The sequence below is a fragment of the Chiloscyllium plagiosum genome, unplaced genomic scaffold, assembly GCF_037043375.1.
Source record: "Chiloscyllium plagiosum isolate Xiang-an unplaced genomic scaffold, Cpla_swu_hap1 HiC_scaffold_35, whole genome shotgun sequence".
In the NCBI taxonomy this organism is placed as follows: Eukaryota; Metazoa; Chordata; class Chondrichthyes; order Orectolobiformes; family Hemiscylliidae; genus Chiloscyllium; species Chiloscyllium plagiosum.
The window spans coordinates 34,275,715-34,290,718 of record NW_028270173.1 but is presented as its reverse complement, the minus strand read 5'-3'; the positions used below and the strand labels follow the sequence as shown (position 1 = coordinate 34,290,718).

Sequence of the window (15,004 nt, the reverse complement as noted above, 5' to 3'; positions counted from 1 at the left end):
GACTCCTTCCCAGCACCCCCACTTCCCCTGCTCCCAGCCACCAACCGGATTCACTCCTTCCAATGACCAACAATGTCATACCCTCATCCCGTCTCCACCTATCCCCTCTTCACAACCCTGCCCCCGCCACCCACTTTATCTGCAGCTAACGCCACCCCCACCCCCAAGGTTACACCTGAAATGTCGCCTCCTCCACCTCCTGACACTGCCTGGCTTGCTGTGTTCCTCCAGCCTCCTGCCTGGCTACATTCAATGAGATCATGACTGATCTGTAGCCTTACTCCATATGCCTGCCTTTGGCCCATATCCCTGAATACCTGTGTTTAACAGATTAGATTAGATTCCCTACAGCATGGAAACAGGCCCTTCAACCCAACAAGTCCACACCGGCCCTCTGGAGAGTAACCCACTCAGACCCATTGTTTTTTAACTTGCTCAGAATTAACAACTGATCCAGTGCCGTTAGTGGGAGACAGTTCAAACGTCGACCACACTTTGGGTGTAGAAGTGCTTCCGAACATCTCTCTGAACAGTCTGGCCCCCGAGTGTTCTAGAATCTCCAACCGGTTTATCTTAATCGACCCAGAACTGGCGTTTTCACATCAATCCAAACACAGGCCCCTTCAGATTATTTCTCACGAGCCTCTCAAAATTGTTTTGCAGAAAAATGAGGAGACCTCGATGTGTGTCATTGGAAAAGTTCGAATTCAATCTCCATCGCTGCTGTAAAGTGAAGCGGGTATTAGCGGAAAGTGAATCAGGAGTTGTGGAGATAGACGATCCAGAGTTTGGGGAAGGAGAGAGTCCAGAGGGTGAGTTGTGATTGCAAAAGGAGGAAGACAGACCGGGTGGGGGAAAGGGAGTGAAAGGATGAAAGTATTATTTCCAGTCCCCTTTTACACTTTCTGCTTGGCTCTATCTGTCTCCCCCTGCCCTCTCTCTCCTGCCTGTGTACTACCTCTCTCTCTCTATCCCTCTCTCATTCACACTACTAGCGCCTTTGTGTCACTACCAGCGCCTCTTGTCTCTCTGCTGGCCTCCTTCAATTCTTTGTCCTTTCTTCAAATCTCTTTCCATAATGTCTCTTTCGCTATGTCTGTGCTGCCATCTTTCTCAGACTCTCTCTCTGTATTTAAACAGCTCTCTTGCACAGAGGTGTGGGAAATGCTGATAGTGACTGTGATAAAGTGTTTTGTTCAGATCCGAGTTTAAAACATGTCTGCCTCATAAATATCAGGAAACTTCCTCTGTTCGTTATGTTCAGGATGACTCCGCCCACAATTTGGATTCCCGGTTGCCGAGCGCTTGTTTTGTTTACATTGCTCTTTCAGTAACTGAGCCGGAGGAGACTGCAGCTGGAGAGAACGAACAGTACTGAAGGGGCACCGCACTGTCGGAGGGTCAATACTGAGGGACTGTCGCACTGTCGGAAGGTCAGTACTGAGGGAGTCCCGCACTGTCAGAGGGTCAGTGCTGAGGGAGCACTGCACTGTCGGAGGGTCAATACTGAGGGACTGTCGCACTGTCGGAGGGTCAGTGCTGAGGGAGTGCCGCACTGTCAGAGGGTCAGTACTGAGGGAGCGCCGCACTGTCGGATGGTCAGTACTGAGGGACTGTCGCACTGTCGGAGGGTCAGTACTGAGGGAGTGCCGCACTGTCGGAGGGTCAGTGCTGAGGGAGTGCTGCACTGTCGGAGGGTCAGTACTGAGGGAGTGCCGCACTGTCAGAGAGTCAGTACTGAGGTACTGTCGCACTGTCAGAGGGTCCGTACTGAGGGAGTGCTGCACTGTCGGAGGGTCAGTGCTGAGGGAGTGCCGCACTGTCGGAGGGTCAGTGCTGAGGGAGTGCCGCACTGTCAGAGGGTCAGTACTGAGGGAGTGCTGCACTGTCGGAGGGTCAGTACTGAGGGAGTGCCGCACTGTCAGAGAGTCAGTACTGAGGTACTGTCGCACTGTCAGAGGGTCCGTACTGAGGGAGTGCTGCACTGTCGGAGGGTCAGTGCTGAGGGAGTGCCGCACTGTCAGAGAGTCAGTACTGAGGGAGCGCCGCACTGTCGGATGGTCAGTACTGAGGGACTGTCGCACTGTCAGAGGGTCCGTACTGAGGGAGTGCCGCACTATCAGAGGGTCAGTGCTTACATTACATTACATTACATTACAGTGTGGAAACAGGCCCTTCGGCCCAACAAGTCCGCACCGACCCGCCGAAGCGCAACCCACCCATACCCCTACACCTAACACTACGGGCAATTTAGCGTGGCCAATTCACCTGACCTGCACATTTTTGGACTGTGGGAGGAAACCGGAGCACCTGGAGGAAACCCACGCAGACACAGGGAGAACGTGCAAACTCCACACAGTCAGTCGCCTGAGGCGGGAATTGAACCCAGGTCTCTGGCGCTGTGAGGCAGCAGTGCTAACCACTGTGCCACCGTGCTGAGGGAGCCCCACACTGTTGGAGGGTTTAATGGTGCAGTTATGTGCAGTGAAACTGAAGTGTAGATTAGCTCCAGAAAGAAGCTACCAGCGTTCCATTTTGACAACAGAAACCCAAGTGCTTTAAACCTAACGAGGTGTTAGATACAGGGAGACAGCTGCATTATGTGGATAGTGTTTTGAAAATTTGCACTGGGGGTGTTTTTCATTCTTAGAAAATCTGCTTTGTTTCATTTTGACCTGGAAAGCAATGTTTTGAGATGAATGGAATTATATTTTTACACATTATAAAATCATTGAATAAATAAGTCATTGAATTTGCATTCTAAGTAGATTGGATTATTCTATTTTATCTCTATTTTACCTTCTGTTTTGTTGTTAAATAAAACTGGAATACGTGTTTCTGTTTCAGTGAGAGACCACTTCATTGAAAGCAAATAAAAATATAATCTATCAAAGCAGACTCCCCCCTGGAAACTGAACTGTCCATAACAGCATCTGCTGCCATTGTAACACCAGCCAATTATCCAATGGGAGAAGTGATCAAACAGGCTCGATTATCGTCCAGTTACCGGTGGCCTCCAGAGATGACGAGCTGTGTTAAGATCCCTCGGTCAATGCTGCATTGTCCACTCCTGAAGGTGAGGCTCTTTCCTTCACTTTTGAAAGAAGATAGCAGGTCAGAGCACGACGAGGCCGTTCGGCCCCTTGCTCCTCACTACTGGTCAATAAAACCACACCTGCTCCTCTCCTTCAACTCCTCCATTCTGCCTGATCCCAATACCCCTTCAAACACTGATAGGGAGCAGTGCAGAATCTTCCTGATGCCCGAGAATCCACAGCTTCCGGCGATGCGGAATGCCCTCCCTCACTAATGTCTCCTCATCTCAGTCCGAGATGATCACCCACCCCTTAGGAGGGGTTCGTGAGGAAGTGCTCATCATTTGCATGTCAGAGACTGGGTGAGAGCATCAGCGGCAGATTGGCTGATGGAGGGACGGGTTTGGACAACTTTGGAGAGACGTCAGGAGCAGCCAAAGTGACAGAAGTGGGTGTCTGGCAAGACTGGGGTGGCACAGTGGTTAGCACTGCTGCCTCACTCTGCCAGGGACCTGGGTTCAATTCCAGCCTCAGATGACTGTCTGTGTGGTGTTTGCACACTCTCCCCGTGTCTGCGTGGGGTTTCCTCTGGGTGTTCCGGTTTCCTCACACAGTCCAGTGATTTGCAGGTGACGGTGGATTGGCCATGCCAAATTGCCCATAGTGTTCAGGGTTGTGTTGGTTAGGTGCCTTAGTCGGGGGAATAGGTTTGGGTGGGATACTCTTTGGAGGGTCTTGAAGGACCGAATGGCCTGTTTCCACACTGTAGGGAATCTATTCTATTCTAAGTCCTCAACTCCAGGTCAGTCCTTGTGTCACCCAGTGTGCTTTAACTTAACCCTAGTGAGAGATTCCAACCCTAGCAGGACAATTTAAAAAAACAATTCTTCCACAAGTCATGAGTCACTGCCAAGGCTAATATTTGTTACCCAGTGTCCACAAGAAACATTGAGCCAACTTTCACTGATTCAGTTGGTGTTTCTCACTGTAGGACCTGAGCACTGGGCAGCAGAGATACCTGTCCACCATCATCACCATCTACAGGGCAGCACCACTCCGTAGGAGCCTACACCAGCAATACATCAACAGCCTGACGAGGCAGATGACATTGGGTATGTAATGGTTTCGTACCGACATACAGAAGAGTTGTCCATTACAATTACTCCCTTGGGTGATGTCAGTTATCTAAAACAGAACCTCAGCATCCATTCTGTTCCTGAACCCACAACTCTACTGCACCATTAACATCCTCATGAGGGAGTGCCACACTGTGGGAGGGTCAGCACTGAGGGAGTGCTGCACTGTCAGAGGTTCAGTACTGAGGGAGTGCCGCACTGTCAGAGGGTCACTACTGAGGGAGTGCTGCACTGTCAGAGGGTCAGTACTGAGGGAGTGCTGCACTGTCAGAGGGTCACTACTGAGGGAGTGCTGCACTGTCAGAGGGTAGATACTGGGGGAGTGCTGCATTGAAAACTGTGTTGCTGGAAAAGTGCAGCAGGTCAGGCAGCATCAAAGGAGCAGGAGAATTGACGTTTCGGGCATAAACCCTTTTTCAGCTCTGATCTCCAGCATCTGCAGTCCTCACTTTCTCCCGGAGTGCTGCACTGTCAGAGGGTCAGTACTGAGGGAGTGCTGCACTGTCAGAGGGTCAGTGCTGAGGGAGTGCTGCACTGTCAGAGGGTCAGTACTGAGGGAGTGCTGCACTGTCAGAGGGTCAGTAGAGAGAGTGCAGCAGTGTCAGAGGGTCAATACTGAGGTAGTGCCGCACTGTCAGACGGTCAGTGCTGAGGGAGTGCCGCACTGTCAGAGGGTCAGCACTGAGGGAGTGTCACACTGTCAGAGGGTCAGTAGAGGGAGTGCAGTAGTGTCAGAGGGTCAGTACTGAGGGAGTGCCGCACTGTCAGAGGGTCAGCACTGAGGGAGTGTCACACTGTCAGAGGGTCAGTAGAGGGAGTGCAGCAGTGTCAGAGGGTCAGTATTGAGGGAGTGCTGCACTGTTGCCAGTGTGAAGAGTGCATTATAACCTTGGTGTCGCTATCACATTGATAAGACATTAAACGGTGGTCCTGTAAGTGGACATAAGAGATTGCTGGGTGTTCTATTGTAGCAACAGCAGGAAGGTTCTCTAACATTTATCTCTAAATGAACATTACTAAATTTAGCTGATGTAGTCCTTTCTCATGATGCTATGTTGGATTTTCCTGTCCCATAAAATGGTCACGTTCCCGACATTACAACAGTGGCGGCACATCGAAATGAATCCAATCTTTAACTGGAAATGCTTTTGCACAGGCTGATATGTTGTAAGGCTCTGTAGTAAACAAATTGTGTTTTAAAGGTTACATTTCTGCTGCGGAAATGGACAAATTTCTGGATTTTCTGAAAAAGCCCAAGCAGCAGCAGTATCGCAAACAGTCTCCTTCTCTGGTCAGAACCGTCAAGAGGGCATCCAGAGAACAAAGTCACTGCTCACAACTCAAATCGAAGACAAAAGAGGGAGGGAAAAGGTTCGAACTGCTCATGGCCCTTCGTTCTTCCACTCCGGCCCAACACCTGAACCACCTCACCTCCTGTTAATCCCAGCGCCCCCTCTCAGTACCATGTTCTGGTTAATCCCAGACTGTAAATTATAGTGCTGTGGTTAATCCTGGATCCCTCGGTACCATGCTGTAGTTGCGCGCAGGCCCCTAGCCATCCAACTCCTTCCCTGTCGTCCAAACTGGAGTTAATTCCAGCTCCCTGTGTCCATCTCCGTTATCTCATCTCTGTCTGAGCTGTGTTGCAAGATGTGGAATAATTAATTTGCTTGGTTTCCAACAGATAAATAGCTTTTTCTGGAACCAGGTCAGACTGAAGATCTGACACAATTGAGGACCGCTGTGACTGGGAATGAATTGTGCCTTACCCGGCTGAGTGTGAAAGAAAGATTGCATTTCCCAATAAATTGATTGGTGGTTCATTGTCGTTTTCATTAAGGAATTCCTATTAGAAGGCACATTTCTCAACTTCAGGACATTACTGTACCAAACGGCTTCAAGGCTACAGAGGTATTTTCTTTGAAGGGTGACCACTAATGTGATGAGAATGAGGGGTCACGCAATAAAAGCAGAAGTGATGCCCAATTTATTTTCTCTGCAGGCTGAGAGCATTTTGGTGACACACTTCCTGAAAAGGTGTTGGAGGATGATTCCTTGAATATGTTTCAGGCAGAAGTAGACAGATCCTTGTTAAATTTGGGGTTGCAATTTCCAGCCATAGATGGCAATGTGACTTTATAAGTTACAGGATCAGCCACGATTGTTCTGAATGGGGCAGCAGGGCTGAGGGGTTAGAGGATCTACTCCCACTCCTTGGTAGAACAGTGACAGTAAATCCAAAGCAAAGCCACAAAATGTATAATTCCTCATCAGAAAGGTGGAAAATCTAACAGCGTGGTGCTCCCTCAGTACTGACCCTCTGGCAGTGCGACACTCCCTCAGTACTGACCTTCTGACAGTGCATCGCCCTCTCAGTACTGACCCTCTGACAGTGCGGCGCTCCCTCAGTGCTGACCCTCTGACAGTGCGGCGCTCCCTCAGTGCTGACCCTCTGACAGTGCGGCGCTCCCTCAGTGCTGACCCTCTGACAGTGCGGCGCTCCCTCAGTGCTGACCCTCTGACAGTGCATCGCCCTCTCAGTACTGACCCTCTGACAGTGCGGCGCTCCCTCAGTGCTGACCCTCTGACAGTGCGGCGCTCCCTCAGTGCTGACCCTCTGACAGTGCAGTGCTCCCAGTGTTGACCCTCTGACAGTGTGGTGCTCCTTCAGTGCTGACCCTCTGACAGTGCGGCGCTCTCTCAGTGCTGACCCTCTGACAGTGCGGCGCTCCCTCAGTGCTGACTCTCTGACAGTGCTGTGCTCCCAGTGTTGACCCTCTGACAGTGTGGTGCTCCTTCAGTGCTGCACTCCCTCAGTACTGACCCTCTGACAGTGTAGCGCTCCCTCAGTACTAACCCTCTGACAGTGTGGTGCTCCTTCAGTGCTGATCCTCTGACAGTGTGGTGCTCCCAGTACTGAACCTCTGACAGTGCGGCATTCCCTCAGTACTGACCCTCTGATGGTGTGGCACTCCCTCAGTACTGACCATTTGACAGTGCGGCACTCCCTCAGTACTGACCCTCTGACAGTGCAGCACACCTCCACTATCGACTCTCTGACAGTGCAGTGCTCCCCCACCACCGCACGCTAAGGGGGAGAGAAGTGGGGACAGCTCATGCAGATACATTCCAGCGTTTTTCTCAGACTAGAAAGGACACCGCTATGTCGTGTGTGTTGGTGGAAATCGGGAGCACATGCAAGTCATCAGAATCAGAGGAACTCTCAAGCCATGTCGTCGGAATCTGTGACACTCATAACAACCCTCGCAGAAAGCACACGAGGAAGGCCATTCAGCCCAACCCCTCATTGGCTCTTCTGTCATTTGTTTCAACAGAATAAAAAAATCCATGGCTATCTGTTGTGAATGCATTCATTGAGAGATCATTCTTGGGCAGGAATCACCAAAAAACATCCACCAGCATTTGAATGTAGAACCATTCCCCTCCCCCAGCTCTTGGCATGAAACACCCAACTCCTTATCCCAACATTATGCCCCTCAGGTCTGGAATCTCAGGAGTTTCGGATCTTTCCATGAGACCATCAGTTTGTTCTTCTCAATTCCAAGAGGTGAGAGACCACTCCCCACAGTCCACTCAATCTCTCCTCTTACCCTGGCGATCCATCAGCTTTGAGCGTGGGGGCAGCACTTCGGCCGTGGAATACTTCAGACTTTAAAAGGTGGGCAAAAAGATTTACAAGGATGTTGCCAAGTTTGGAGGGTTTGAGCTACAGGGAGAGGCTGAACAGGCTGGGGTTGTTTTCCCTGGAGCGTCGGAGGCTGAGGGATGACCGCATAGAAATTTATAAAATCATGATAGGGTAAATAGACAAGGTCTTTTCCCTGGGGTCGGGGAGTCCAGAACTAGAGGGGCATAGGTTTAGGGTGAGAGAGGAAAGATATAAAAGAGACCTAAGGGGCAACTTTTTCATGCAGAGGGTGGTATGTGTATGGAATGAGCTGCCAGAGGAAGTGGTGGAGGCTGGTACAATTACAGCATTTAAAAGGCATTTGGATGGGTGTATATGAATAGGAAGGGTTTGGAGGGATGTGGGCCAGGTACTGGCAAATAGGACTAGATTAGGTTGGGATATCTGGTCTGAATGGACGGGTTAGACCGAAGGATCTGTTTCTGTGCTGTACATCTCTATGACGGTCAGCAGGAGGATGGTGTGGATTGGTGGTTGGGGGGGGGTTGGGTTGTTCAAGAACTGACCGCTGAGAGAACGCTGACGTGACTGACACAAAGAGGCCTCGGGCCCTCACGCCACATGTTTATTCCCAACGTTAACACTTGAAACAGAGAAAAAAAAATAACTACAACCGTTCCCCCTCGCACCCAGCCCCAGACTCCGCAAACTTCACTGGCACACCAGTGAAGGAGGGGCTGCTGGGAAGGGAAAGAGGACCTTCAGCGACAGCATCCCCGTTATCAACCCACCCACCCACTCCTCAGTGCAGGGGATGCTGGGGGAAGAGATGGGGTGGCGGGGCGGCGGTCCCTCAGCCAATGTAGATCCGGTGAAAATCGTTGGCACCGAAGGCAGCGTTACACTTGGGGCACTTGCGCTGGCGTGTGTCATAACGAGTCTTGACGCACTCGAAGCAGAAAACATGGAAGCACTTGGTCAGCACAGCATCCTTCTTTCTCATGTTACAGCACGGGCAGGTTAGCTTCGCCTGGTCACCGAGACACGGGGAGGGAGGGAGGGGGAGGGGGAGAGGGAGAGAGAGAGAGGGAGGGGGAAGGAGAGAGAAAGAGGGAGGGAGGGAGGGAGAGGGAGGGGGGAAGAGAGAGAGAGAAGGGGAGAGAGACAGAAAGGGTAAGAAAGGGAGAGAGGGAGGGAGAGAGGGAGAGTTCGAGAGAGAGCGCGAGCAAGGGAGCGAGAGAGAGGGAGCGAGTGAGAGAGAGACAGAGGGAGAGAGAGAAGAACAAAGTCAGGTTCTGGACGCAGACCATTGAAGTAGCACCAGCCATCCCCCTCCCCGAGGAAACAATTATTCTGCCTGCCTGCCTTAGGAAACGGACCAGATCAGTGTGGTGCTGGAAAAGCACAGGTCAGGCAGCATCTGAGGAGCAGGAAAATTGCGTTTCGAGCAAAAGCTCTTCATCAGGAAACAACCGACCACATCCATACGCCAGAAAACTGACCGATCCGCTCCCCATTCCCCAGGGACTGACTGATCCACTCACTGTTCCCCAAGGACTGACCGATCCACTCCCCGTTCCCCAGGGACTGACCAATCCCCTCGCTATTCCCCAGGGACTGACCGATCCACTCCCCGTTCCCCAGGCATTGACCGATCCACTCCTCGTTCCCCAGGGACAGGCCGATCCGCTCCCCCTTCCCCAGGGACTCACTGATCCAGTCCCATTCCAAAAAAAATTGACCGATCCAGCCTTTGATTCCCCTATGACACTACATCACAACGTTCTAATACCACCTTCGCTCTCCCCCCCCCCCCCCCACCCCCCACCCAATCACAGAGCACATTGGAAATGGTGATCCTGTGCCAGTTTGTGCCAGCTCCTCTCCATGTGAGGAAAGTGGGATGTTCCTGACCAGCACAGGACAGGCCCAGCTCACCATCACCACCACCACCACCACCACCACCATTAAACCAGAGATTCCTTCACCACGTGCAAATGGATTCATTCGTGTTTTCTCCTCAGGAATGACTAATAAATTGCGTCTTCCGAATATGGAGGTTTCTGGTGTTATCCTCAACCCGGGACTGATGACCCACTCGCCCTCTGAACACTGCACTCATCTACAACCGTGAATTTGGAGGAATCGGACTCTTCCCCAACCCCCCCACACCTCTCCACCAAACGATGAGATCTGCATGGATGCAAGGGCATCCCCAAATCCACTCGCCCCAGAAACGGGACAAGGCCGACACTCCCCTCTCCTTGTTTGGAGGGAAGCTCAGCGATACCCAACCTTCCTGGGATGTGCTGGCCCACAGCACCCACACTCTTACCCCCAGCCCAAGTCCCAGTGAATCTCCCCCGCCAGCCCCAGTTCCAGTAAATCCCCCCCATCCCCAGCGAATCTCCCCCCATCCCCAGTCCAGTGAATCTCCCACCCCATCCCCAGTCCCAGCGAATCTCCTCCCCAGCCCCAGTCCCAGTGAATCCACCCCCAGCCCCAGTCCCAGTGAATCAACCCCCAGCCCCAGCGAATTCTCCCCCCAGCCCCAGCGAATCCCACCCCCCATCCCCAGCCCCAGTGAATCTCCCGCCCCAGCCCCAGTGAATCTCCCCCCAGCCCCAGTGAATCCTCCCCCCCCAGCCCCAGCCCCAGTGAATCCTCCCCCCCCCAGCCCCAGTCCCAGTGAATCCTCCCCCCCCCAGCCCCCAGTCCCAGTGAATCCTCCCCCCCCAGCCCCAGTCCCAGTGAATCCTCCCCCCCCCAGCCCCAGTCCCAGTGAATCCTCCCCCCCCAGCCCCAGCCCCAGTGAATCCTCCCCCCCCAGCCCCAGTCCCAGTGAATCCCCCCCCCAGCCCCAGTGAATCTCCTCCCCCATCCCCAGCGAATCTCCTCCCCCATCCCCAGCCCCAGTGAATCTCCACCCCCAGTCCCAGTGAATCCTCCCCCCCCCAGCCCCAGTCCCAGTGAATCCTCCCCCCCCAGCCCCAGTCCCAGTGAATCCTCCCCCCCCAGCCCCAGTCCCAGTGAATCCTCCCCCCCCAGCCCCAGTGAATCCTCCCCCAGCCCCAGTCCCAGTGAATCCCCCCCCCAGCCCCAGTGAATCTCCTCCCCCATCCCCAGCGAATCTCCTCCCCCATCCCCAGCCCCAGTGAATCTCCACCCCCAGCCCGTGAATCTCCCCCCCCCAGCCCCAGTGAATCCTCCCCCCCCCAGCCCCAGTCCCAGCGAATCCTCCCCCTCCAGCCCCAGTCCCATCGAATCCTCCCCCTCCAGCCCCAGTCCCAGCGAATCCTCCCCCTCCAGCCCCAGCGAATCCCCCCCCCAGTCCTAGTGAATCCCCCCCCAGTCCTAGTGAATCCCCCCCCCCCCCCAAGTCCCAGTGAATCCCCCCCCCAGTCCCAGTGAATCCCCCCCCAGCCCCAGTTAATCTCCCCCCCAGCCCCAGTTAATCTCCCCCCCAGCCCCCCCCATCCCCAGTGAATCCCCCCCCAGCCCCAGTGAATCTCCTCCCCCAGCCCCAGTGAATCTCCCCCCCAGCCCCAGTGAATCTCCCCCCCAGCCCCAGTGAATCTCCCCCCCAGCCCCAGTTAATCTCCCCCCCCAGCCCCCCCATCCCCAGCCCCAGTGAATCTCTCCCCCCAGCCCCAGTTAATCTCCCCCCCACAGCCCCCCCATCCCCAGCCCCAGTGAATCCCCCCCCCAGCCCCAGTGAATCTCCTCCCCCATCCCCAGCCCCAGTGAATCCCCCCCAGCCCCAGTTAATCTCTCCCCCCACAGCCCCAGTTAATCTCCCCCCCCCAGCCCCCCCCATCCCCAGCCCCATTGAATCCCCCCCCCAGCCCCAGTGAATCTCTCCCCCCCCAGTCCCAGTTAATCTCTCCCCCCCAGCGCCCCCCATCCCCAGCCCCAGTGAATCCCCCCCAGCCCCAGTGAATCTCCTCCCCCAGCCCCAGTGAATCTCTCCCCCCCCAGCCCCAGTGAATCTCTCCCCCCCCAGCCCCAGTGAATCTCTTCCCCCCCAGCCCCAGTGAATCTCTTCCCCCCCCAGCCCCAGTGAATCTCTCCCCCCCCAGCCCCAGTGAATCTCTAGCCCCCCCCAGCCCCAGTGAATCTCTAGCCCCCCCCAGCCCCAGTGAATCTCTAGCCCCCCCCAGCCCCAGTGAATCTCTAGCCCCCCCCCAGCCCCAGTGAATCTCTAGCCCCCCCCCAGCCCCAGTGAATCTCTAGCCCCCCCCAGCCCCAGTGAATCTCTAGCACCCCCCAGCCCCAGTGAATCTCTCCCCCCCCAGCCCCAGTGAATCTCTCCCCCCCCAGCCCCAGTGAATCTCTCCCCCCCCAGCCCCAGTGAATCTCTCCACCTCCAGCCCCAGTGAATCTCTCCACCCCCCCAGCCCCAGTGAATCTCTCCCCCAGCCCCAGTGAATCTCTCCTCCACCCCCCAGCCCCAGTGAATCTCTAGCCCCCCCCCAGCCCCAGTGAATCTCTAGCCCCCCCCAGCCCCAGTGAATCTCTAGCCCCCCCAGCCCCAGTGAATCTCTAGCACCCCCCCAGCCCCAGTGAATCTCTCCCCCCCCAGCCCCAGTGAATCTCTCCCCCCCCAGCCCCAGTGAATCTCTCCCCCCCCAGCCCCAGTGAATCTCTCCACCCCCAGCCCCAGTGAATCTCTCCACCCCCCCAGCCCCAGTGAATCTCTCCCCCAGCCCCAGTGAATCTCTCCTCCACCCCCCAGCCCCAGTGAATCTCTCCACCCCCCAGCCCCAGTGAATCTCTCCACCCCCCAGCCCCAGTGAATCTCTCCTCCACCCCCCAGCCCCAGTGAATCTCTCCACCCCCAGCCCCAGTGAATCTCTCCACCCCCAGCCCCATTGAATCTCTCCATCCCCCAGCCCCAGTGAATCTCTCCCCCAGCCCCAGTGAATCTCTCCTCCACCCCCCAGCCCCAGTGAATCTCTCCACCCCCCAGCCCCAGTGAATCTCTCCCCCAGCCCCAGTGAATCTCTCCTCCACCCCCCAGCCCCAGTGAATCTCTCCACCCCCCAGCCCCAGTGAATCTCTCCACCCCCCAGCCCCAGTGAATCTCTCCTCCACCCCCCAGCCCCAGTGAATCTCTCCTCCACCCCCCAGCCCCAGTGAATCTCTCCACCCCCCAGCCCCAGTGAATCTCTCCACCCCCAGCCCCATTGAATCTCTCCATCCCCCAGCCCCAGTGAATCTCTCCCCCAGCGAATCTCTCCTCCACCCCCCAGCCCCAGTGAATCTCTCCACCCCCCAGCCCCAGTGAATCTCTCCACCCCCCAGCCCCAGTGAATCTCTCCTCCACCCCCCAGCCCCAGTGAATCTCTCCCCCCCCCCCCCAGCCCTAGTGAATCTCTCCCCCCCCCCCCAGCCCTAGTGAATCTCTCCCCCCCCCCCCCAGCCCCAGTGAATCTTTCCCCCAGCCCCAGTGAATCCCCCCACCCCCAGCCCCAGCCCACCCTCTGCACTCCGCTCCAGGCCCCAGTCGGCTCACACACCTTGTAGTCTTTGATCTCCTCCATGAGGATCTCATCGCAGTTGGTGAACATTTCTGGCTTCTTCTGTCGTTCCAGCTTCCGACGCAGCTTCGAGATGTCCTCCTAAAACCAGGCATGGGCAGGAGGAGTTAGGAAACTTCCCTCTGTATCCAACCCCGTGCTGTCCCTGTCCCTGTCCTGGTCTGGGAGGGAGTGATGGTGGACAGTGCAGAGGGAGCTTTACTCTGTATCTAACCCCATGCTGTCCCTGTGCTGGGAATGTGTGATGTGGGACAGTGTAGAGGGATCTTTATTCTGTATCTAATCCCATGCTGTGCCTGTGCTGGGAGAGTTCGATGGGGGACAGTGTAGAGAGAGCTTTACTCTGTCACTAACCCCATGCTGTCCCTGCCCTGGGAGTGTGTGATGGGGGACAGTGTAGACAGAGGTTTACTCTGTTTCTAACCTGCACCGTCACTGCCCCAGGTACACTCAATGCTGACAACGGATTATAATCATCTCTCTCCCATTATCCCGTTCCACTGACCTGTGCTCGCTTGTAATTGAACGTTTCCTTCTCTCGGGCCACGCTGCCCTCGATGATATCGTTCTGAACCTCAGAGAGTTTCTTCTGATCAGTTTCCAGCTGCAACTTCAAGTCTTCAGCTGACTGGGCAGCATCCACTGCCTGACAGAGAGTTGGGGGGGGGGGGGGAAGGGGCCGGGTGGTGGAGAGGAGGAGCGAAGGGGAGAGGAAATCAGAGGGAGAAGGAGGGGGGGGAGGGAGAGGAAGGCGGGGGGGGGAGAGAGAGAGGAAGGCGGGGGGGGAGAGAGAGAGAGGAAGGCGGGGGGGAAGAGAGAGAGAGGAAGGCGGGGGGGGAAGAGAGAGAGGAAGGCGGGGGGGAAGAGAGAGAGGTAGGCGGGGGGGAGAAAGAGAGGAAGGCGGGGGGAGAAAGAGAGGAAGGCGGGGGGAGAAAGAGAGGAAGGCGGGGGGAGAAAGAGAGGAAGGCGGGGGGAGAAAGAGAGGAAGGCGGGGGGAGAAAGAGAGGAAGGCGGGGGGAGAAAGAGAGGAAGGCGGGGGGAGAAAGAGAGGAAGGCGGGGGGAGAAAGAGAGGAAGGCGGGGGGAGAAAGAGAGGAAGGCGGGGGGAGAAAGAGAGGAAGGCGGGGGGAGAAAGAGAGGAAGGCGGGGGGAGAAAGAGAGGAAGGCGGGGGGAGAAAGAGAGGAAGGCGGGGGGAGAAAGAGAGGAAGGCGGGGGGAGAAAGAGAGGAAGGCGGGGGGAGAAAGAGAGGAAGGCGGGGGGAGAAAGAGAGGAAGGCGGGGGGAGAAAGAGAGGAAGGCGGGGGGAGAAAGAGAGGAAGGCGGGGGGAGAAAGAGAGGAAGGCGGGGGAGAAAGAGAGGAAGGCGGGGGGAGAAAGAGAGGAAGGCGGGGGGAGAAAGAGAGGAAGGCGGGGGGAGAAAGAGAGGAAGGCGGGGGGAGAAAGAGAGGAAGGCGGGGGGAGAAAGAGAGGAAGGCGGGGGGAGAAAGAGAGGAAGGCAGGGGGAGAGAGACGAAGGCAGGGGGAGAGAGACGAAGGCAGGGGGGAGAGAGACGAAGGCAGGGGGAGAGAGACGAAGGCAGGGGGGAGAGAGACGAAGGCAGGGGGGAGAGAGACGAAGGCAGGGGGGAGAGAGACGAAGGCAGGGG

At 55.7% G+C, this 15,004-nt stretch overlaps 2 protein-coding genes across 3 annotated transcripts in view; one reads left to right on the top strand and one right to left on the bottom strand.

Annotated features, from left to right (window-relative positions):
* The first annotated feature begins 542 nt into the window (after positions 1-542).
* On the top strand, positions 543-5,992 carry LOC122541163 (protein FAM216B-like). Of its 2 annotated transcripts, XM_043677779.2 has the most exons (6): positions 543-812; positions 1,332-1,433; positions 2,848-3,076; positions 4,027-4,147; positions 5,374-5,542; positions 5,856-5,992. In XM_043677779.2, exons 3-6 carry the CDS (start codon positions 2,966-2,968, stop codon positions 5,857-5,859), a joined length of 405 nt encoding a protein of 134 aa, XP_043533714.1. In that variant the 5' UTR covers positions 543-812; positions 1,332-1,433; positions 2,848-2,965; the 3' UTR covers positions 5,860-5,992. The 2 variants fall into 2 exon arrangements, with proteins under 2 accessions (XP_043533714.1, XP_087835620.1); XM_087979494.1 differs by lacking the exon at positions 1,332-1,433.
* A 2,397-nt stretch (positions 5,993-8,389) lies between these two features.
* Positions 8,390-15,004, bottom strand: part of LOC122541242 (E3 ubiquitin-protein ligase BRE1A) — a 40,885-nt gene continuing 34,270 nt past the window's right edge. The window contains exons 14-16 of the mRNA XM_087978975.1: positions 13,866-14,013; positions 13,340-13,441; positions 8,390-8,850 (exon numbers count right to left, since the gene is read on the bottom strand). Coding sequence (XP_087835101.1) covers positions 8,674-8,850; positions 13,340-13,441; positions 13,866-14,013 — 427 coding nt within the window. The 3' untranslated portion in view covers positions 8,390-8,673. The remainder of the gene's footprint in view (positions 8,851-13,339; positions 13,442-13,865; positions 14,014-15,004) is intronic.